The sequence below is a fragment of the Tupaia chinensis genome, unplaced genomic scaffold (genome assembly GCF_000334495.1).
Source record: "Tupaia chinensis unplaced genomic scaffold, TupChi_1.0 Scaffold149178_1, whole genome shotgun sequence".
NCBI classification, from domain to species: domain Eukaryota; kingdom Metazoa; phylum Chordata; class Mammalia; order Scandentia; family Tupaiidae; genus Tupaia; species Tupaia belangeri.
The window spans coordinates 378,081-400,225 of NW_006209026.1; the positions used below are offsets into that span (position 1 = coordinate 378,081).

At 37.0% G+C, this 22,145-nt stretch overlaps 1 protein-coding gene across 7 annotated transcripts in view; it reads left to right on the plus strand.

The window, feature by feature from the left end:
- The window catches only part of ERBIN (erbb2 interacting protein), a 137,560-nt gene that overhangs the window by 79,054 nt on the left and 36,361 nt on the right, over nt 1–22,145 (plus strand). For all 7 annotated transcript variants that reach the window (XM_014585176.2, XM_006170924.3, XM_014585175.2 and 4 more), the window contains exons 10-18: nt 107–251; nt 2,422–2,494; nt 3,261–3,390; nt 3,724–3,839; nt 5,677–5,746; nt 11,600–11,699; nt 17,368–17,489; nt 18,886–19,059; nt 20,741–20,926. In XM_014585176.2, the coding sequence (XP_014440662.1) occupies nt 107–251; nt 2,422–2,494; nt 3,261–3,390; nt 3,724–3,839; nt 5,677–5,746; nt 11,600–11,699; nt 17,368–17,489; nt 18,886–19,059; nt 20,741–20,926 (1,116 nt within the window). The remainder of the gene's footprint in view (nt 1–106; nt 252–2,421; nt 2,495–3,260; nt 3,391–3,723; nt 3,840–5,676; nt 5,747–11,599; nt 11,700–17,367; nt 17,490–18,885; nt 19,060–20,740; nt 20,927–22,145) is intronic.

Consider the following 22,145-nt stretch of genomic DNA (forward strand, 5'->3'; position numbering starts at 1 on the left):
TATTTAATTTTGAATTAAAACTTGGTATTAGGCTTATTAATTAAACTTTTTACAAATTAAGTATTAATAGAGTCATTAGATTTTCTTTACCTCTTTTAATTTATAGTTTATTGGTAGTTTGAAACAACTCACATATTTGGATGTTTCTAAAAATAATATTGAAATGGTTGAAGAAGGAATTTCAGCATGTGAAAACCTTCAGGACCTCCTGTTATCAAGCAATTCACTTCAACAACTGCCTGAGACTATTGGTTTGTACCACTTTTAAATTCATGTTATTCTTAGTAAATTCAAGGCTTCCATATAATCTTATGTTGTTGTCGTTATGCAGTAGTTTTACTGTACTACCACAGTAACATCTTAATTGAATTATTCCTAAGGAAACCTCATTTGTATGTTTGTGGTATTTTAGACAGGGTCTTAACTTTATTGTGAGATTCTCCTGCCTCAGCCTCTTGAATTGCTAGAGCCATAAGCATGTGCTATATATAGTGCCTGACTTTTTACAGTGGGCTAGGAATTGCACTCAACACTCCCTTGTGGATTCATTCTGTGGATTAGTAGCAGTCCAGCGACTCTACTGCAGCTGGGGACTAAAAGCTCATTTTTAGACTTGTAATAAAATTCCTTTAAAAAGTTAATTATCCAAATTTGGTTTAACTCTTGATCATTGCCCTCATTTGATAACATTTTTGTCCAAATTCATTAAAGACTTATAGCTAAAAAAACAGGGTACCAGCAATTAGCGAAATAGCTATGTCACTGGAATCCCACGTAGTCGACCGCGGTTCAAGTCCCGGACCCGGAGGCTTAAACTCATGCCGGGCACGTGTGCGTACATGCCCAAGATTCAGAGAGGAGAATGGAGGAGAAGGGATTGCTGTGTGGCCATTCCCCCCTGGGGGGTGATTTCTCGCTTTCTGTCTCTCTGTCTCTCTGGCGAGCGCATGCGCCCTATATCAAAAACCTCTCAAAAAAAAAAAAAAAAACCACATCACTTGAGCAAATCCTATGAGAGATCTGTAATTGTTACTGAGTCTCTGTATGCGTAGTTTCTTATTTGTTGATGTATCAAAAAAATTGAATTATCTTGATTAAAGAACGGAAAGCTCAAATCTTGATGTCCTCATGATGTTTTCACTTTTTTTTTTTTCTTTTTTTGGAGAGGTTTTTGCTATAGGACATGTGTGCTCGCCAGACAGACAGAGAGAGACAGAGAGATAGAAAGCGAAAAATCACCCCCCAGAGGGGATGGCCACATCTCAATCCCTTCTCCTCCATTCTCTTCTTGGGATCTTGGGCACACACGCACACGCGCCCGGCGTGAGTTTAAGCCACCGGGTCCGGGACTTGAACCGCAGTCGAATACATGGGAGTCCAGCGACATAGCCATTACGCTAACTGCTGGTCCCATGATGTTTTCTCTTTTTGGAGAGGTTTTTGCTATAGGGTGCGGATGCTCATCAGAAAGACAGAGACACAGAAAGCAAGAAATCACTCCCCAGCGGGGATGGTCATGCCACAATCCCTTCTCTTCCATTCTTCTCTCGGGATCTTGGGCATGTACGCACACATGCCTGGTGTGAGTTTAAGCCACTAGGTCTGGGACTCGAACTGGAGTCGACTACGTGGGAGTCCAGTGACAGCCATTATGCCATCTGCTGGGCCCCTCATGATGTTTTAATATTAAAACCAAAAATAATGTTTCATACTCTTTTCAGTTGCATTGCTTAGTTTTTTTTCCTACAGATTTTCAGGATTCTACTCTATTCTAAACAACACTTTTAATTATTTACATTAAAATACATTATTTTACTATTTCAGATATATAGAAAAGTATGTTTTACACTGATATAAATTATCTTCACACTACTGTTTTATTAATTCAATATGTTTGTATTTTGTTATCTTCCGTGTGACATGGCATCGATTTTAGAAACAGGGCTACAGCAATGGATAGTGCAAAACATTTTCTTCTCATGAAGCTTACATTTAGTTGGGGTATGTGAAAATTGAAAATTTAGGATAAGGGATGGAGTGATAGAATTGGGAGTGGTGTCTCTTTGAGATAGATTGGTTAGGAAAGTTCCTTTTTTCTCTTTTCCCAGAGACTGCATGTGTCTGCCAGAAAGAAGCAGGAGAGAGAGAAAGCACCTCTATTTGGGCATGGTCACACTACAATTCCTTCTTTATTTCTTCATCTTTTTAGGATTTGTGATACACACAGACACGCACACACACAGGCTGAGATTCAAACTGCAGGGCTGGCCATGTGGGATCCTGCTCCCTCAACTAGTACAACACAGGGCCAGCTTAGGAAGGTTCTTTCTAGTTCTCATCCAATGTAATGTGTGTCACATTCATTGTTAAGTGAATTTGCTTCTATTTTGAGCTGAAAAATTATATATTTTCTCTCAATAGGTTCATTGAAGAATGTAACAACTCTTAAAATAGATGAGAACCAATTAATGTATCTACCAGACTCTATAGGAGGGTAAGATTTTTGTAAATGTATAGACCCTTGAAGGTTTTATTTTTTCTTCTGCATGCCATAGGTAGTTTCATATATTTGCATAACAGCCATTTAATGATTCCATAAATATTTAAATATGTATTTAGTATACAGGTTGGATATGTTTATAATAAAGACAGACCTTTTTATTATTGATAAAGTTAAGCTCTTTGAAATAGTTTTAATGGGTTTGTTATAGTCAGATTTAAATATTCATATATTCTTAAATTTGGGATTATATATAGGAAACCTTTTTTTTTTTGGAGAGGTTTTCGCTATAGGGCGCGTGCGCTCGCCAGACAGAGAGAGACAGAGAGACAGAAAGAGAGAAATCACTCCTCACGGAGGATGGCCACGCTGCAATCCCTTCTCCTCCATTCTCCTCTCAGGATCCTGGGCACGCACGCACACGTGCCCAGCGTGAGTTTTAAGCCACCGGGTCCGGGACGCGAACCATGGTCGACTAGGTGGGAGTCCAGCGACATAGCCATTACGCTAACTACTGGTCCCTATAGGAAACCTTTTTTAAAAATAATAAATGAGGGCTGGCAGGTAGCCTGGTGTTTGGGGGCGCTGGACTCCCACATGGCCGACCATGGTTCAAGTCCTGAACCTGGTGGCTTTCTTTCTCTTTATCTCTTTCTGTCCCTCTCTGGTCAAATTTAAATAAATAAATAAATAAATAAAACATTTTAAAATAAAATAATTCTTAAAAAAATAAATGATGTGTTTCCTTTTTTAATTAAAGGTTAATATCAATAGAAGAACTGGATTGTAGTTTCAATGAAGTTGAAGCTTTGCCTTCATCTATTGGGCAGCTTACTAATATAAGAACCTTTGCTGCAGATCATAATTACTTACAGCAGTTACCCCCCGAGGTATCATATTTTAAATTTTTTTTGGATTTTTATCTTTTCATCTTTTTCTAATTATCTTTAATATAGCTGTCCAATGTGGTTTCATTTATTCTCTTTGTAATTTATTAATTAAAGTTATTTATTTTCTAAGTAATAACTAGCTTTATTAATATAGAAGATTTACCTAAATACTTTAACTTGTATGTGAAAATTAGTAATTAAAGGGAAAGTGTAATCATTATTCTTTATATAATTGTGAAGAATATTTTCCATAATTTTCAAAAATGGCATTATTCATATAATGGTTAACCCATAGATGAAATTTTTGATTTTCTGTTTTCATTTCCCTTTCAGATAGGAAGCTGGAAAAATATAACTGTGCTGTTTCTCCATTCTAATAAACTTGAGACACTCCCAGAGGAAATGGGTGATATGCAAAAATTAAAAGTTATTAATTTAAGTGACAATAGGTTTGTATTACTATATTCATCAATTAGCTTATAGAAGACATTGATAAAATGACATGAAAATTTCATATGATGTGTACCTAATGCTTATCCTTTTTTCATATATATGTGTGTTACACACACACACATACACAAAGGGGCTTCAGAAAGTTCATGGAAAAAATGCATATTTTGAAAAAATGTTTGAAGAACCCTCATGTATATGTATATGTGTAATTTTTTTCTTAAGTAGAATGGTCTTATTTTACCTGATGTTACTTACCCTACCGTTGTTACTGTTCATTTTAGGTTGATTTAGTTATGCAATCTGTTTTTTCCTTGTTGTTTAGTAACCTTTTTTACTTCAAAAGTCAAGTCTTCACCTTAATACTGCTGTTCAACAAAGCAACTTTTGTTTTAGTTGCCAGAGGGTGCACGTATTTCCTATAGCTAGAGGGAGAGGGAGAAGGCACCCCCAGTAGGGTATAGTCACTTCGCTGTCCCTTTTCTTTTTTTCCATCTTGCGATTTGGAGCACTAGTACACATATGCCTGGCATGTTTTTTTAAGTCACTTGAGCTAGGACTTGTCACTGGCCATGTGAAATTCAGCTCCCTTAACCACTAGGGTACTTGGATGGCCCCAAAGCAACTTTTGAATTTAATCTTTTGCTCGTATTTTTCTGGGCAGAGATGTGATTACGTGCTCACTCACAAACCTTGGGCAACAAAGCCAACATGCAGAGCAAATTGATCACTAGGGTTTCTACATTGTAACAGTATTTAAGGTAAAACAAAAGAGTCATACTTTTTCCTAAGGTAAAAATACAAATGGATGTAATAAAATGGCATTTGTGGAGTGCTTTTACATTTTGCTTCCTTAGTGTCTTGTGAAATCTTACAAGAAACCCTAATAATACAATATTTTATGTAGGAGAAATTTAAGACTCGGATGTAAGGTGATTCATATAGCATGTAAGGTAGAGTTTGATTTTAAACTCAATTTTCTGATACTTTATTTTAGTTTCTGAGTAGTATGTGATACTTTATTCCAGTTTATTATAGGACTACTACTTTCTTATTAAATCCTTTTTTCAGCCTGTACTTTCTATCTCCAAAGTAGAGCACTTAGCTTCTAAAACTTGCCCTGAAAGGTTGTCACCTTATACACATAGCCTAGCCTGATCATAATCTTATTTTTTATATTGTAGTGTTTTGGAAGCAATCCAATCACATGAAGTCAGGTGTGGAATTTTCCACTGTGACATCGTGTCTGGGCTCAAAAAGTTTTAGATTTTGTAGCATTTCAGTTTTTGGATTTGTGATGCTTAATGTGTTCTTCTTTTAAATAGGGCACTATTTTAATTTAGCATTGTAATCAGTATTTATTTTACTTGTTTTTACTCATTATCATCTTAAAATAGTCTTCTTGATTATGGAAATGCTGTCTCAGAAAGAAATATAGAGCAGTTTAGTTTTTATAATAGATTATAAGTAGCATTGCATCCTATAACAGTTTGTTCTCTAAAAACAAATACAAAAACCAAAGCAATTCTATGAGACACTGTTTTAATGTGTCCTTATCTTTTCCCTAGGGCAGGGACAGTTAACTGTTTTTTTTTTTTTAACAGCATTTTTAAAATGTTATCTGTTTTGTTGCCAGTTGAATTGTTTCAACTGAAGAATTTAGAAAACTGATTCTTACAAAACTCGATAATATTTTGTCTTATGTCCTAAATAAAGGCTTATAGTTGACTTTTTTATCCTTTTCACTTGTGCAATTATATAGCATTATTCAGAAATCCATTAGTTTTAACTTTCATTGATTTTAAAGCTTAATTTTTATTTGTATTTTTCCTACAGATTAAAGAATTTGCCCTTTAGCTTTACTAAACTACAGCAATTGACTGCTATGTGGCTCTCAGATAATCAGGTGGGCATTCTGCTTTTGTTAATTATTAGAATTTCAATTATGTTATATAATTATCCCCTCTAATTTACATAGGGTTATTTAAAAGCAGTTGCACACAGGTAAATATTTAAAAATACATATACATAAGGAAAAATCTTAGAAAATATTTAGAAACAGTTAACTTTTGTAAAATAAGTATAGATTCATAATAAATTCTGTTGGACTTGCCTAATTTATCCTAAACTAAAAAATTGTATATGGAGATTAGGAAATCACCCAATATTTCATAATTTTAGTAAGATTACCTCATACCTTTTTATTTTTTGCGGCTAAAAGACTTAAAACCTATCATCTCAGAATTTTAAAAAAAATATATTTGCTAAAGGGTGTGTGTACTAACTGGAGAGAGGCAGAGAAAGAGGTCGAGTCGGGGAGCCGAGAGTGGCCATGCTGAAATTCCTTCACCATCCTCCTCTCTGGATTTGGGGCAGGCACTCACAAGTGTTTTTCAAGATGCTGTGGCTGGAACTAAACAGCACAGTCGACTCTGTAGGATCTAGCCAGCCTTTCCACCATGTCACCAATTCGCCCCCATCTCAGTAATTTTAATAATATAACACATTGTTATTAGCTATAGTTACCATGTTGTATAATATACTCTTGAACCTATTCCTTCTATCTAATCCAGATTTTGTACCATTTAACCAACATATCCCACTCTGTTACCCATTCCCCACTAGCCTCTGGTAACCTTCATTTTTGCCTTATTTCACTTAACATAATGTCTTCCAGGTGTGCCTATATTTTTGTAAATGCTAGGATTTCCTTATCTCTTTTACTTTTTTTTCTTTAAAAAAATGTATATATAGGTTTTGCCATAGGGTGCATGTGCTCACTGGAGATAGAGGGAAGGTGATCACCCTCCAGAGGGGATGACCATACCACAATCCTTTCTCCATTTTCCTCCTGGGATTTTGGGTACACATACACACACACACATGCTCAGCATGATTTTCAAGCCACCAGGTCTAGGACTTGAATTGATTGGCCATGTGGGGGTTCAGTGTCTTAACTACCATGCCACCTGCTGGACCGTCCCTACTCTTTAGTAAGACTGAATTTTATTTTGGGACCAGCAGTTGGCATAATGGTTATATCATTGGACTCCAATGTGGCTGACCATGGTTCAATTCCTGGACCTGGCAACTTGAAACTCTCACCAGGCACGTGTGTATGCATGCCCAAAATCCTGAGAGGAGGATGGAGGAGAAGGGATTGCAGCATGGTCATCCCCCTGGGAGTTGCTTTCTCATTTTCTGTCTCTCTCTGTTTCTCCAGCTAGTACTCATGCCCTATAGCAAAAATCACTCTTATAAAATAAAAAGACTGAATTGTATTTTACCATATATATGTTTGTGTATATACACACACCCCACATGTTGCTTATCCACCCATACATACATTCATGGACATTTAGATAGAGTCCATATCTTGGTTATTATCAATAATGCTCCATTGAATAAGGGAGTGCAGATAATCTTGTCAATACACTGATTTCATTTCCTTTGGATATATATCCAGGTAGTGGGATTGCTGGACCATATGGTAGTTCTGTTTTAAATTTTTTTTAGGAATCTCCGTACTGTTTTCCATAATACATGTACTAATTTATATTCCCACCAACAGTGTGTGAGGGTTTCTGGTAAACCTTTTTTTTTTTTTTAACAGAATAGAATATACAATTAGCTGATCATTTTAATTTTAAAAAATTGCTTAGTGTTTGACTTTGAGCAATTAATTATCTAAAGCTGCATTTTTTTAGGATTTGTGTACACTGGTCTCATATGATATTCATAAGTTTAGAGGCCAGATTTGCTTGGGGAAGTGTATTATATCTCTCATTTAGGTTAAATTAACAGCCCTAAGATGTTGCTGTAAATAACCCACTTAGCTATATTTAAAGATTCTCCAAACTTTTAAACTGATGATCCCTTTTCTTCATTACTTTGTTTTTTATTCTTTTTTCTCCCCTTTATTCATGATAGTGGGCATATCTTGAATGAGAGAATGAGAGAGAGAGAGAGAGAGAGAAAATCCCTCTACCGGGCCTGGTCATGCCCTGATTCCCTTCATCCCGTCCTCCAACTTACCTAATTTTGGGCATTGAAGCACATGCCCAGCGTATTTCATTCTAAGCCAGGGATTTGAACTGTGGTTGTCCTGTTGTATTTGGCTTCTCTCTCTTTCTCTTTATTTATTTATTTTTTTTTTGGAGATGCTTTTGCTATATGGCGTGTGCGCTCTCCAGGAAGTCAGAGAGAGACAGAGGGACAGAAAGCGAGAAATCACCCCCCAGGGGGGATGGCCACGCCACAATCCCTTCTCCTCCTTTCTCCTCTCGGGATCTTGGGCCCCCACACCCACGCGCCCGGCGTGAGTTTAAGCCTCCGGGTCCGGGACACGAACCATGGTCAACTACGTGGGAGTCCAGCAACATAGCCATTACGCCAACTGCTGGTCCCAGATTTGACTTCTCTTGAGCTGTGCATTACCACTGCACCACAGGGCTAGCACTTACTAACTAGACGCCTTAAGTTGATGTCAGTTCATGGTTTTGAATCAGATTGTAGTAGTTACCTGCTTTGCAGATTCGGAAAGAAAATATTCCAATGATGATTCATTTGCTTTTACAGAACTTGTACATAGGTGATTCCTGTCTCAATTACTAGTAGAACTCTTTCTGGTTTAACAAGTTCTTTTTTTTTTTCCTACGAGAGATTTTTGCTATAAGGCTTGTGCGCTTGCCGGAGAGACAGAGACAGAGAGACAGAAAGTGATAAATCATCTCTTGGGAGGATGGCCACACCGCAATCTCTTCCCCTTCATTTCATCTCGGGATCTTGGGCATGTACACACATGCACCCCAAATGAGATTTAAGCCACCGGGTCCAGAACTTGAACCACGGCCAACTGTGTGGGAGTCCAGCTTCATAACCATTACGCCATCTGCTGGTTCCTCTTGTTTATTTTTTAGTTGCCAAAAGGCATATGTGCTCGCTAGAGTGAGGCAAGCAAACAAACAAAAACAGCCCTTACCCTTCCCTTCCTCAATAGGCCTTGGTTACACCACAGTCCTTTATCTTCTTATTTGTTCTTCTCATCAGGACTTTGAACATGCACACACATCTGGCATGTTTTTCCAGCTACTGGGGCTGGGATGCTAACCTCTGTCACCCATATGGAATCTAATTCCTGTGGATAGTGCTTCAACACTGCTTCGGGGCCAGCCCTAGTTGAATAGCCTAATTCTGAAAGTTGATTTGAAATTTTACAACTGGATTCAGAAAACATCTGCTGGGCTCTTTTTTGTACCACCAATATGAATGAGATATGCTTCAAAAGCTTGAGAAATTCTCAGACTAATTTTATTAGTACAACAGCACTATTTTGGATAGCCAGCAAATCATACCAGATGACTCATCTTAGTGAAATTATAAATTATCAACTATAATTTCTTTATATTTACTTTGCCCTCTCATTGTATCCCCACTTGTTTATTGTCTTAGAACAAAAATTGTGTGGTGGAACTCCTTGTTCCTCAAAGTTGGTAAGAATATTTAGTAAAATATAGATGTAGTTAGAAAATTTACTTTATTATATGAAGCAATATTGCCATAAAAGAACAAAGTGTAAGGGAGAAAGAATATTGAAGTTTGATTATGACTTATGAGAATATGTTGCTCTGTTTATTGTTATGAAAATAAGCTCTACTGACCATGTAGAGACATACAATAATGGGATTTGATGAGTTTCTGAAAGTATGAACACAACAAATGTTTATTTCCTCATTTTGTGACTTTTTAAGAACCATGTTTTGACCAACTGCTTTGTGCTATACAGTCTATGGTAGGGCAAATAGTGATATAGATGACCATTTTTTTTTGACATTTATTCATATATATATGTATGTATGTATGTATGTATGTGTATATATGTATGTATGTTATGATTGTGGCCCACCTGGCTTGGGACTTGAACTGCAGTCAGCCATGTGGCAATCCAGTGCCTCAACCACCACACCACTTGCCAGCTTTTAGATCTTTAGATGGTCATTTTAATAGACATAGTAAAAGGCAAGATAGCCTGCAGTTCAGGATCCATGTCAACAGTGTGGTCTTGCTATCCTCATTTTATATCCAAAATTACCCATGATTGGGCCAGCAGGTGGCATGGGGTTAAGGTGGTGGACTCCCACATGGCCAATAATGATTCAAGTCCATGATCTGGTGGCTTGAAAATCACACTGGGCGCATGTGCGAGCATATCCAGGATCCCAGGAGAAGAAAGGACGGTGCTATGGCCATCCCCCTGCGGGTTGATCGCTTACTTTCCCTCTCTCCTGTGAAAGCACATGCCCTATGGCAAAAAATCTTTTTAAAAAAGAAAATTGCCCATGATTGTGGACAAATTGAAGATAACAGAATCAGGAGTAGATGGATACTACCAGAAGATCAGTAGATGATAGGAATGGAAATTGATTGTAAAGACATATAATTGAATTGTATGTTTCAAAGGAACAGGAGTTAAATATGAGGATAGTGTGGAAATGATCTTATAGCATTGTGTCATATCCACCTCCTGATGTAGGGTGGGTGAGAAGTGAGAATAATGACCTTCGTTTGAGGCGTCAGGGAATTACTCTTTGGGAAAGGATTACAGCTACCACTTGATATTTTCTGACAAAGTCAAGGAAAATGTCCAGAAGTTTGAGATGAAGGATACTTCATTTACTGTGGAACAAGGACAAGGACAGAGGAAATGTTTGAATGGAAGTAAAATTATGGGACAGAATTAACTAGCTGAAAGGTTTTCACAAGAGTAGGTCCAAATAATTGACAAGGTGAATATGAGGAGAGGCTAGAGTAGTGCTCTACCTCTCTGGAGTCACCCAGTGCTTTTATTTGTAGTATTTTAGGATAATAGGTTTGCAAAAAGAATTAGATATATTAAAACTAAGTTGACTAACACTTATTAATCAGGAGAAAACTTTAAGAAAAATGAGGTCTAAAATACTTGGGCGTTTTATCACTGAGTGACTTGTTTGTGTCAATAATGGAGATACGAGATATGAGGGGAGGAGAGAGAAGCAGTGTATAATTTAAAGGTTTTGTGTATTCTTTTTCCAGCTGTGTAACTATTCCTGGTTAAGCTTCTAGATAACTAAACCAAATCTTTCAAAGGATTTTTCCAAAAACATTTTTGTAAAAGAGGATACTAGAGAGGTGAAAATAACATAAAATGGAAAGGCTTATTTCATAACTTTATTAAATAAATTAGTATGATAAGTAATTACTGGACTATAGATATACTTAATGTATGAAATCTTTTTAAAATATTGATATTTCAGTAATTACAATACAGTGAATTTGCTTCATACTTAAATACTTCGTTTTGAATTTTTATATCAAGTCAATATTTAAAGTGTTATTGTGTGGAGACCAGCAGTTAGTGTAATGACTATGTCACTGGACTCCCATGTGGTCGACCGCGGTTCGAGTCCTGGACCCGGTGGCTTAAACTCACGCAGGGTGCGTGTGTGCCCAAGATCCTGAGAGGAGAATGGATTGCGGTGTGGCCATCCCCACTGGGGGGTGATTTCTCGCTTTCTGTCTCTCTCTGTCTATCTGGTGAGTGCACACGCCCTGTAGCAAAAACCTCTCAAAAAAAAAAAAAAGTTTTATTGTGTGAATTGCAATTTGTTTTTGTAACCTATCATTGATACTTCATAGAACAAATGGTGAGTATTTATTCAGAGGAATTGTTGAATTTATTTACTTTAAGGTTATTGAAAAATAAACATTTATTTTCTTTAAGTCCAAACCCCTGATACCTCTTCAGAAAGAAACTGATTCAGAGACCCAGAAAATGGTGCTTACTAACTACATGTTCCCTCAGCAGCCAAGGACTGAGGATGGTAGGAATTTAAAAATACCTTTTCTTTTCTAAATCAAATACTAACTAATCAAAGGTAAGGTGTGAGGCGAATTTTAAATCTCAGAGACTTACTAGGTTGATGGGACTTTGAAGAATTAATTTAAAAAAGAAAAAAAATCTCAAGGCACCACCAGGTGACATCATGGTTAAAGCTCTGAGTTTTATTGGAACACAGTTGCATTTATTTGTTACATCCAGGGGTACTTCAAAAAGTTCATGAACAATAGAATTCAAATTTTAAGAAAGTTTTTCTTTATTCATGATAAAAAGCACATGTGCTTACACTAGAGGGAGAAAGAAAAGTACCCTTAAGACGAAGGGTAAAGGGAAGGGCTTTTTGCTGGTATCTCCATATCCAGAAGATGATTTTAGATTATAACAATTCAGACTTTTTCAGAACAATCCAGGGATCCAAACTCACAGACAACCCTGTGTTCTAACAATGCAGTTCATTTTGCTACCAACTGTGCTATCTGGCTTGGCCCGAATTTATTTCGTTGCACAAACTTTTGAACTCTGGGGACAGCAGGTGGCATGGAGGTTAAGACACTGTATCCCACATGGCCAACTCTGTGATTTGAGTCCTAGAGCCAGAGGCTTGAAAATCATACTAGACATGTGTGCATGTGTGCTCCAATCCCTTTTCTGTCTCTGGCAAACACACACACCTATAGCAAAAACTTTTTTTAAATTATTTTATTGAACTTTATTTATTCACTCATTTATTTATTTTAATTTGACCACAGAGAGACAGAGAGAGAGAGAAAGTGAGAAGGCAAACTGCCAGGTTCAGGAGTCGAACCGTGGTCAGCTATGTGGGAGTCTAGCACCCTTAACTACCATGTCACCTGCCGGCCCCAGCAAAAACTTTTTAAAAGATTTTTTTTTTTTAATTCAACGCAGGTTTTGTTGTTGTTGTTGTTGTTGTTTTTTGTTTTTGTTTTTTGCATAATACACATTTTCATTAAATTTTTTTTTTTAGGTTTTTGCCACAGGGTGAATAGTATTCACCAGAGAGACAGAGACTGTGAGAGGGAAAGAAAGAAATCACCCCCTGGAGGGATGGCCACACCTCAGTCCCTTCTCTTTTACTTTGCTTCTGAGATTTTGAGCATGCGTGCACATGTACTTCGTGTGCTTTTCAAGTCACCAGGTCGAGATTCAAACAGTTGTCAGCCATGTGAGAGTCCAGCATCTTAGCTACTACACACCTGCTAACCCTCTCCATAAACATTTTGAAGACCTCTAGTATTCGCTATGGCTGCTTTCCAGCTACAGTAGCAGAGTTGATTACCCACTTTTTTTTTTTTTTTTGGGGGGGGGGGGTTTTTATGTAGGGGGCGCGGGGCCACTCAATCAGAGAGACAGAAAGACAAAGTGAGAAATCACCCCCCAGGGGAGATGGCCACACCACAGTTCCTTCTTCTCCATTTCCCCTCTCAGGATCTTAGGCATGCACACACACGTGCCCAGTGTGCGTTTAAGCCACCGGATCTGGGACTCAAATGGCTTTCGACTACATGGGAGTCCAGCAACATAGCCATTACGCCAACAAGTTATAACAGAAACTTAATGGTCTACAAAGCCTAAACTATTTATTATATGGCCCTTTACTGAAGTAGTTTGCTAAGCTATGCAGTAGGACATTAAAGTCTCTTCTCTAAGAATTTATTTCATTTCTCACCAAGTATTGGTATTCTATCCTTCTACATAAAAGAATATTTGATTTTATTACATAGCCAACCGTAATGTCATTTATGGGATGCTCTCTTACTATCTCTTGTTATCTAGAAATCATTTTCAGAGACAAAAAAAGGTAGAAAGTGAGATATGAGTCACAGTAGATAAGACAGACTAACAAAAAAACTTATATTGATGTATTAAATATTTGTGCACTCTCTCTCATTATATGTGTTTTTTTTTTTTGTGTGTGTGTGTATACACACAGTGAATGTACGGTAATTTCCCACATTGCACCGTTGGTGGCATAAGCAGCATTTGCAAGTCTTACTTTATTTATTTATTTTAAATAATTTTTTTATTTACCTTTTTTTTTTTTTTTAATTGGGATAGAGAAAGAGAGAGAGCAAATGAGAAAGCAAGCCGCCAGGTCCAGGACTGGAACTGTGGTTGGCCATGTGGGAATTCAGCACCCTTAACCACCTGCCAGCCCCTTGCATGTCTTATTTTTAACTTCTTAATTTCTAGTGCATAAAATTAAGTTTGTATAAAACATCAGTACCAAAATGCTTTATATCCATATTTTCTTTTTTTTAATCTTTCCCCATATTTCCTCATGTTTACAGCAATCGTCCAAAATAATTCTTGTTATTATCAGTTGCATCTTGGCTCACAGAGCTTAAAATATTTATTATCTGACCCTTTATGGAAAAAGTTTCCTGACTCCTGTTCTAAACTGTCTTAATCATGGGTATACTCATGCTTCAATCTTGCATCTTGCTGTCTTCCATGTTCTTTTTAAAAAAAAACACAATTATTTAATGTTATTTATTATTATTATTTTTTTAATTTGACCAGTTAAAGAAAAGAAAAGTGAGAAAGCAAGCCTCCAGGTCCAGGACTCAAACTGTGGTTGGCCATGTGGCCATCTTAACCACCACGCCTGCCAACCTGTTTTTCATTTTCATGATTATAGTCTACATGGCTCCCTTTTCCCATTCTAACATTTCAATATCTTTCCTTCTTATTTCTTCTTAAAAGAGCAATCACAGTTTAAGTAAGAAATGTATTTCTGATAGAAGAATAGAAGATTTTGATACTTTTTTACTTTGAGGTTTGTTTCAACATGCAAAATATGTAATGAAAAAATTTGAAATGCAAATGTCAGTTACAATATTCTGAGGCATCTTTGATTTCATATTTCAAAGTATCTCACAATGGGTATTATAAGCATAATACACTCACAGTTCCAAATCAGAAACTGCATTAGTGTGGCCAGGTTTATGAATTTCCTTTCAGGTTCAAGAAAAGCTTTTTGTTTATCAGTGCTTGTAAGAGATAAATAAATCAGAAAATACAATATTCTTGGGTTGTGGTTTTACACTAATTTGAGAAAAGTGGACACTTTGTTTTCATTCACTTCATTCTATTTTCATTAACCTACCTGAGTGGCAGGCATTGTGCTGGAGCTAGGTGTTTAAAGACAGATGTTCTTGCCTTTATGAATATAAGGGTGGGTAATGACAAATAAGTTTGAAGCAGTAGGATGAGATCTGGGACCTAGGTAGCAGAATCAGTCTTAAACAAAACTGAAAATTTGCCTCCATATAATCATAAATTTTTAGCTGGGAAAATAGGGATTATCAGTCTGAGATTTTTTTTGCATTTCTTTTCACAGTTAAGTGAAGGAAATTTGTGGACATTTGGGTTGAGGGCATTTGAGGGAAGTGATAGTGATTAATGTATATGAAATCCAGGCTTATTATAGAAGGAAGTAAAAGCCTAGATTGATTTTAAAGAAGATAATTAAGGAATCGAAAGTTTAGTAGCAGTAATGAAGAAGGATAGGCAGAGTGGTCTAAAAGGTGGAAAAGCTTTATGAGAGTCAACATTTTTTTTTTTTTTTTTTAGAGGGTTTTGCCATAGGGCACGTATGCTTGCCAGACAGACAGAGAGAGACAGACAGAAAGTGAGAAATCACCCCCCAGGGGGGATGGCCACGCCGCAATCCCTTCTCCTCCACTCTCCCCTCAGGATCTTGGGCACGCACGCACACGCGCCCGGCGTGAGTTTTAAGCCACCGGGTCCGGGACACAAACCTCAGTCGGAGAGTCAACACTTTTTTAAAAGGTCTTTGCCATAGGGTGTGTGCACTTGCTGTAGAGAGAGAGGGAGGGAAAGTAAGAAGTCACCCCCTGGGGAGTGGCTGCTCGCCTACCCCTTTTCCTCCATTCTCAGCTCAGGATTTTGGCATGCATGTACTCGAGCCCATTGTTAGTTTTTTTGTTTTTTGTTTTTAAGAGAGATTTTTGCTATAGGGTGTGTACGATCACTGGAGAGACAGAGAGAGACCGAATGCAAGAAAGCACTACCCGGGGAATGCTCACACCACAGTCCATTCTCCTCCACTCTCCTCTCAGGATCTTGGGCATGCACACACAGAGGTTTTAAACCTCTGAGTCTGAGACTTGAACTGCGGTAGACTACATGGGAGTTCAGCAACATAACCATTACGCCATCTGCCGACCTTACTGTTTTGAAACTAGTATTGAGTGCTTTTAATCTCTTTGTTTTCACCATAGGGCACATGCATTCCATGGAGAAACAAAGAGAGAGAAAGGGAGTATGGCAATCCCTTCTCTTCCAGTCTCCTCTCGGGATTTTGAGCACACATGCACACGTGCCCCGTGTGTTTTAAGCTGCCGGGTCTGGGACTCGAACCACATGGGAGCCCAGCAACGTAACCATTACACCATCTGCTCGTATCAGTCATTTTCTTTTAATAGGCAAAAAAGTTGTGATTTTGTTTTGTATTTTATAATTTCTGTAGTGTAATATACGATAGTTGATTGATTTTTTTTTGGATAACTTAGAGAGTGTGTGCTCTCTAGAGAGACAGGGAAAATGGGGAAACAGCAACTGCTGGGGGTTGGGGAGGGTATAGCCATGTCATGATCCCTTCTTTTCTCAGCATTTTGGGCATGTACATATATGCTTCTGGTGTGTATTTGAAGCCCCCAGGTCAGAGACTTGAATCACACAGTAGGCCATGTGGGATCCAGTTTCCTTAAACATAACAACACCAGCTGGCCCTGTGAATTAATTTTTATTTTAATTAGCTTTTTAATGATACCTAATAATAGAAAATAAAATATTTGTAAGGGTAGTTAACTTTTAATTCTTCTTATTATATATAATAGGGAGCCAGCATGTAGTGTGGTGGTTAAAGGCAGTGGATACCCATATGGCCAACTGCAGTTCGAGTCCTGGACCTGGTGGCTTGCTTTCTCACTTTCCCTTTCTCTCTCTCTCTGTCTTTCTCTGGTCAAATTTTAAAAATCATAATAATAACAAATAGAATTAAATAAATAAATAATTCTTTAAAATATATATCATAGCAAGATTATATAAACATTGAGTTTCTACTAAAATGCTAATTTCTTTTACATTTTAAATGAGAAAAAATGTTATATTAGTATAACTTATAGTATATATAACATTTAATGTAAATATTAAATTATATGCCATCAGGGCAATCCTTTTTCACCAAAATACCTCATTCTTTCTGTTACCATACTGTGTCCCCCCAATATATAACGAAGTAGTAGAATTAGAAAGATACAAAATGCAAAATTTGGATGAAATTATTTGTTTTACCATGTTACCTCTTTAGGGCACTACACAAAACTACATGTCTATGATATTTTAATCAGACACTCTTCAGGAACATTTCTTGTAACCAGATAAACCAACTTCAGGGAAGAAAATACATGTGATCAACATTGTAAAGAACTTTTATAATCTCAAAGTCAGGTCTAGTCATTACCCTATGATTTATAGTTGATAGCATTGACTAGACTTAATCATCTTAGATTTATTGTAATGAACCTGTAAAGGAAATTATTAACGTAATAGTTTTGCATAATTGCAATAAAATAGTTTTTTTTAATTTTTTTACTTTTCTCTAGTTATGTTCATATCAGATAATGAAAGTTTTAATCCTTCGTTGTGGGAGGAACAGAGGAAACAGCGGGCGCAAGTTGCATTTGAATGTGATGAAGACAAAGATGAAAGGGAGGCACCTCCCAGGGTGAGTCTCTTCTTTCTTCCTTCAGATTTGAAACAGGTCTGTTGATACTAATATTTATTTTATTTCTTTTTTGTTTGTTTTTAATTGAGTAGAGTTTATATATGTGTGAGAGAGGTGTTTTAGACATGCTCTCACTTCGCTGTTATCCTTCTACCTCAGTCTCCCAAGTAGCTGCACTTCAATGTATATCCTACTATGCCTGGCCTTATAGGATAGGCTGAAAATAAAATCTAGCTGCCTGCCCCATGTGGCTTCAGCCAAGTGCTGCTGCTACTATTTCAATTGGTATAATATACCATTACTATTCTGTTTTGGGGATGCAACGAAGTATTGGATTCATTCCCTGTCCTCGAGTCACTTGAAGTCTTTTCAGTTCATAAAGACTTCACATGAAAAAGAATTTTAGAGCAGTATAAAACTGTGATTACATTTTATAGTATATATATTTTATAGTATATATAAACATGAGGAAAATGGTTATTGTAGGCTAGAGAAATTGACCAGGAATTTTATCTTGAATTAGCGGTCCCCTCTCCCCATATTTGTAGTGATCATTTTCTAGTCTTTCAGTTTCTTTAAAGATTTATTTATGTAAGTATTAGAGAAAGAATTCTTTGTTATGAACACACTATTACTTTTTGCTTTCTTTTAATTTGTCAGAGGGTGCATGTGCTCACACTTGTGGAGGGAGTAGAAAGTGAGAAAGCACTCTCATGGGAAATGGTCATGCCGCAAACCCTTTTCCTTTATCTCTCCTGCCTGTTGGGATTTGGGGCACACACATTCTAGCCCGGTGTGTTTTTCAAGACTGGAACCACACAGTCAGTCATGTGGGATTTAGGCACCTTAACCACCATGCCATGGGCTGGCCTAAGCATTGTTTATGAGATTGAGAATTCGTATTGCAGTGTTAAGAGTATCAAGTACTTATTTCCAAATCAGCTGTAGATGTCATTATTTGCCCCTTACATAAACTAACTGAATCCCAGAAAATGACAGTTAGGGTGACCTTGGGAGAATTTGTTTTTTAGCATACGAGACATAAGTATATGAATGTCTGAGTATTATATATCTATCTAGCTAGAAATATCTAGCTAAAACACATCTGTTTTAAAGCCAGATAACAATGTTTTTGGCAATATCCACACTATCTCCAAATGGATAATATTTAACTCTTCTTTAAAAATTTTTAAAATATTTAAGTTTACTGTGATTTCTCAGACTGTTTTGTGATAAAACCATATTTTTATCAAACCTAAAATGCTTTAAAAATCTATGATCTGTCTTCACAGTTATCACAGTGAGCTAGATATCATAATTTGGATAGATTAAGATTAAATTTTATTTGAGATTGACAGAAGTATTTATCTAAACTGTATTTTACTTATTTCTCTAGGAGGGAAACTTGAAGCGATATCCAACACCGTACCCAGATGAGCTTAAGAATATGGTCAAAACTGTTCAAACCATCGTGCATAGGTTAAAAGATGAAGAGAGCAGTGAAGACTCTGGAAGAGATTCGAAACCACATGAAGATCAGCAAGTTGTAAATAAAGATATGGGTGTGAAGGTTAGAAAACTCAAACAGGATTGACTAAAGCATATTTCAAGTTCTTTAAAATTTTTAAATGACAACTGTGATAATGATTATTTTTATATATGCTAAATGTACTTCCAAATTTATGGATTTGTTCTCAGCTACCTGAACTGGGAAAGTATAATGAGTTAACCCCTTAATTGTTATTATTACCATTCTCTGACTAAAGAATGCCACATTGGCAGAGTAGTATCAACATAGTCTTTGAAAAATCATTGCCTGAACAAAGAATAAGATAATATATGTTAGAAAAGTCATTATTAAGGAAATATTCTTTTCTTTCCTCTGGAAGTATTGATCCACATTACCCAATTCTATTATTCATTTATTTTTACTTATTAATTTATTTTAATTTGACTAGAGAGAGACACCAGAGAGATACAAAGAAAGGGGGAAAGTGAGAAAGAAAGCTGCGAAGGCCAGGACTTGAACCACAGTTGACCATGTGGGAATCCAACATCTCAACCACTACGCCACCTGCCAGCTCCCCAGTTCTGTTTTTAAATGTAATGTATGTGTCATGAGTCTCTGAACAACTGGCATGTGCTCTAAGAAATGTGTCAGGTGATTTTGTTGTGTGGACATTATAGAATGTGCTTCTATAAATGTAGACTGTGTAGCCTAGCCACACATCTACGCTGTATACTGTATAGCAGTCACATATACGGCCTGTTGTTGACCAAAACATTGTTATGTGACACACAACTATACTGTGACCAACATATAACATTTCCTGGGGATATTTCAGAAACTGTCATAAATCCCTGAATTTTATGTTCCTTTAGTGGACTTTCTCTCTCTGACACACACACATTGTATCACAGAAATAAAAATGTTGTTAGGTCATTAGTTAATGCATTCCACAAGGAGCAGAAAACAATCTTAATTATCCTGAGTTAAGCATGAAGCTATGACTCATTTTTCTGCCCTAGCCTTACAACCTCTGAAAGGAGAAGTAGCTTTAGCTAAATCATAAATGGTTCCAGATCTTTGGGGGCTTTCAGTTCCCAAAGTGGGGTGTTATCTGTGAGTGCTATGAGTTTTTTTTTTTTTTTTTTTTTTTGGATTATTTGTGGGGTCTTTGAGTTTTTTTTTTTTTTTTTTTTTGGAAAGGTTTTTGCTATAGGGCTCGCGCTCTCGCCAGAAAGACAGAGAGAGGCAGAGAGACAGAAAGGGAGAAATCATCCCCCCCTGGGGGATGGCCACGCCACAATCCTCTCAGGATCTTGGGCGTGCATGCACACGTGCCCAGCGTAAGTTTAAGCCCACCGGGTCCGTGACTCAAACTGCGGTCGACTACATAGGTGTCCAGCAACATAGCCATTACTCTAACTGCTGGTCCCGGTGCTATGAGTTTTATTTATTTATTTTTTTGAAGAGGTTTTTGCTATAGGGCGCGTGTGCTTGCCAGAAAGACAGAAAGAGACAGAGAGACAGAAAGCAAGAAATCACCCCCCGGGGGGGATGGCCAAACCGCAGTCCCTTCTCCATTCTCCTCTTGGGATCTTGGGCACGCACGCACACACGCCAGGCGTGAGTTTTAAGCCACCATCTAGAATAAGAAGTTGATAAATTATAAGTTTTTATCTGAGCTTTAGTGAATGAATAGATATAAAACTTAAAACATGAGTTCTGTATTTTTCCTTTTACTTAGACTTCAGAGAATACGACACCAGTAAAAAACAAAGTTGATGAAAGAGAAAAGCATATGATAGGAAACTCAATACAGAAGATCAATGAGCCTGAAGCTGAGATCACTCCTGGGAACTTACCAGCGATGCCTAGTAGAAAAGCCTCTGAGAACTTGAAGCATATTGTTAATCATGTTGATGTTTTTGAGGTATGACTTTATGATTATTTTGGAGTAACCATATAAACATTCAGTTTAGTATTTCATTGCCAACCAAAGATAGAAACCTAATATTAGTCGCAGAAAATGTTTTCTGCACTTGTCACTGGTAAATTTTATATTTGCCCAGATACCGCTCATTTACATTTAAACTTACATTTTTTTATACCTTTTGTGCTCAAATGTTTAGCTACTGTGTAAGTTAGATATTGAGGGTCTTTTTTGCTCTAAAATACATAATTGCTTTTATTTCTGTAACTTAAGAATGAAAAGGCTATTATAGGCATACTTGATTATTTTACTTAATATTTACAATTGAATGCTAAGGGTGTTTTGTTTTGTAATTTTGCTGTAGGGGGCATACACCTACCAGTGAGAGAGAGAGAAGGAGAAAGCATCCCAGGGGATGGCCACACCACAATCTTTTCTCTTCCATTATCCTCTCATGATTTGGGGCATACATGCATATGTGCCCAGTGTGTTTCTCAAGCCACTGGGTCTAGAACTTGAATTTGAAAGTTGACCACGTGACATTCATCTACCTTACCTACCATGCCACTGGCTGGTTCTGCTAAGTGTTTTCTCAATAAATGCCTGAGACAATTTTTCTAAGATGTGGGGTTTCTTCATGGGAATTAATAAAAGCTATACTTAAAAGATTTATTGAGTTGTAACTCACATGTCATGCTATATACTATAACTTTTAGTATACTTAGAAAGTTGTAACCCATTGCCACAATCGCATTTAGAACATTTGTATCATTCCAGAAGGAAGTTCCATCCTCTTTAACTGTCACTCCCAGTTTTTCCATTCTCCTTAATGCTTGACAACCAAAAATCTTTTTTACATGCTTCTATAAGTTTGCCTGTTCTTTTTTGTTTTTGTTTTTGCCTTAGAGCATGTCCACTCACCAGAGAGAAACAGTGAGATGGAAAGTGAAAAATCACCTCTTGGGAGGTTTACCATGCTGCAGTTTCTCCTCTCTGGATTTTATGCATGTACAAACACTCTCCTGTGTTTGATTTTCAAGCCATAGGGTCTGAAATTCAAACTGCAGTTGGCCATGTGGAGTCCACCACCTTAACGAATACACCATCTGTGGTCCCAAATTTGCTTATTCTTGATACTTCATATAAGTGGGATCATGTAATATGTGGTCTTCTGTGACTGTTTTTTTTTTAATCCACTTTGTAACATATATCAATGCTG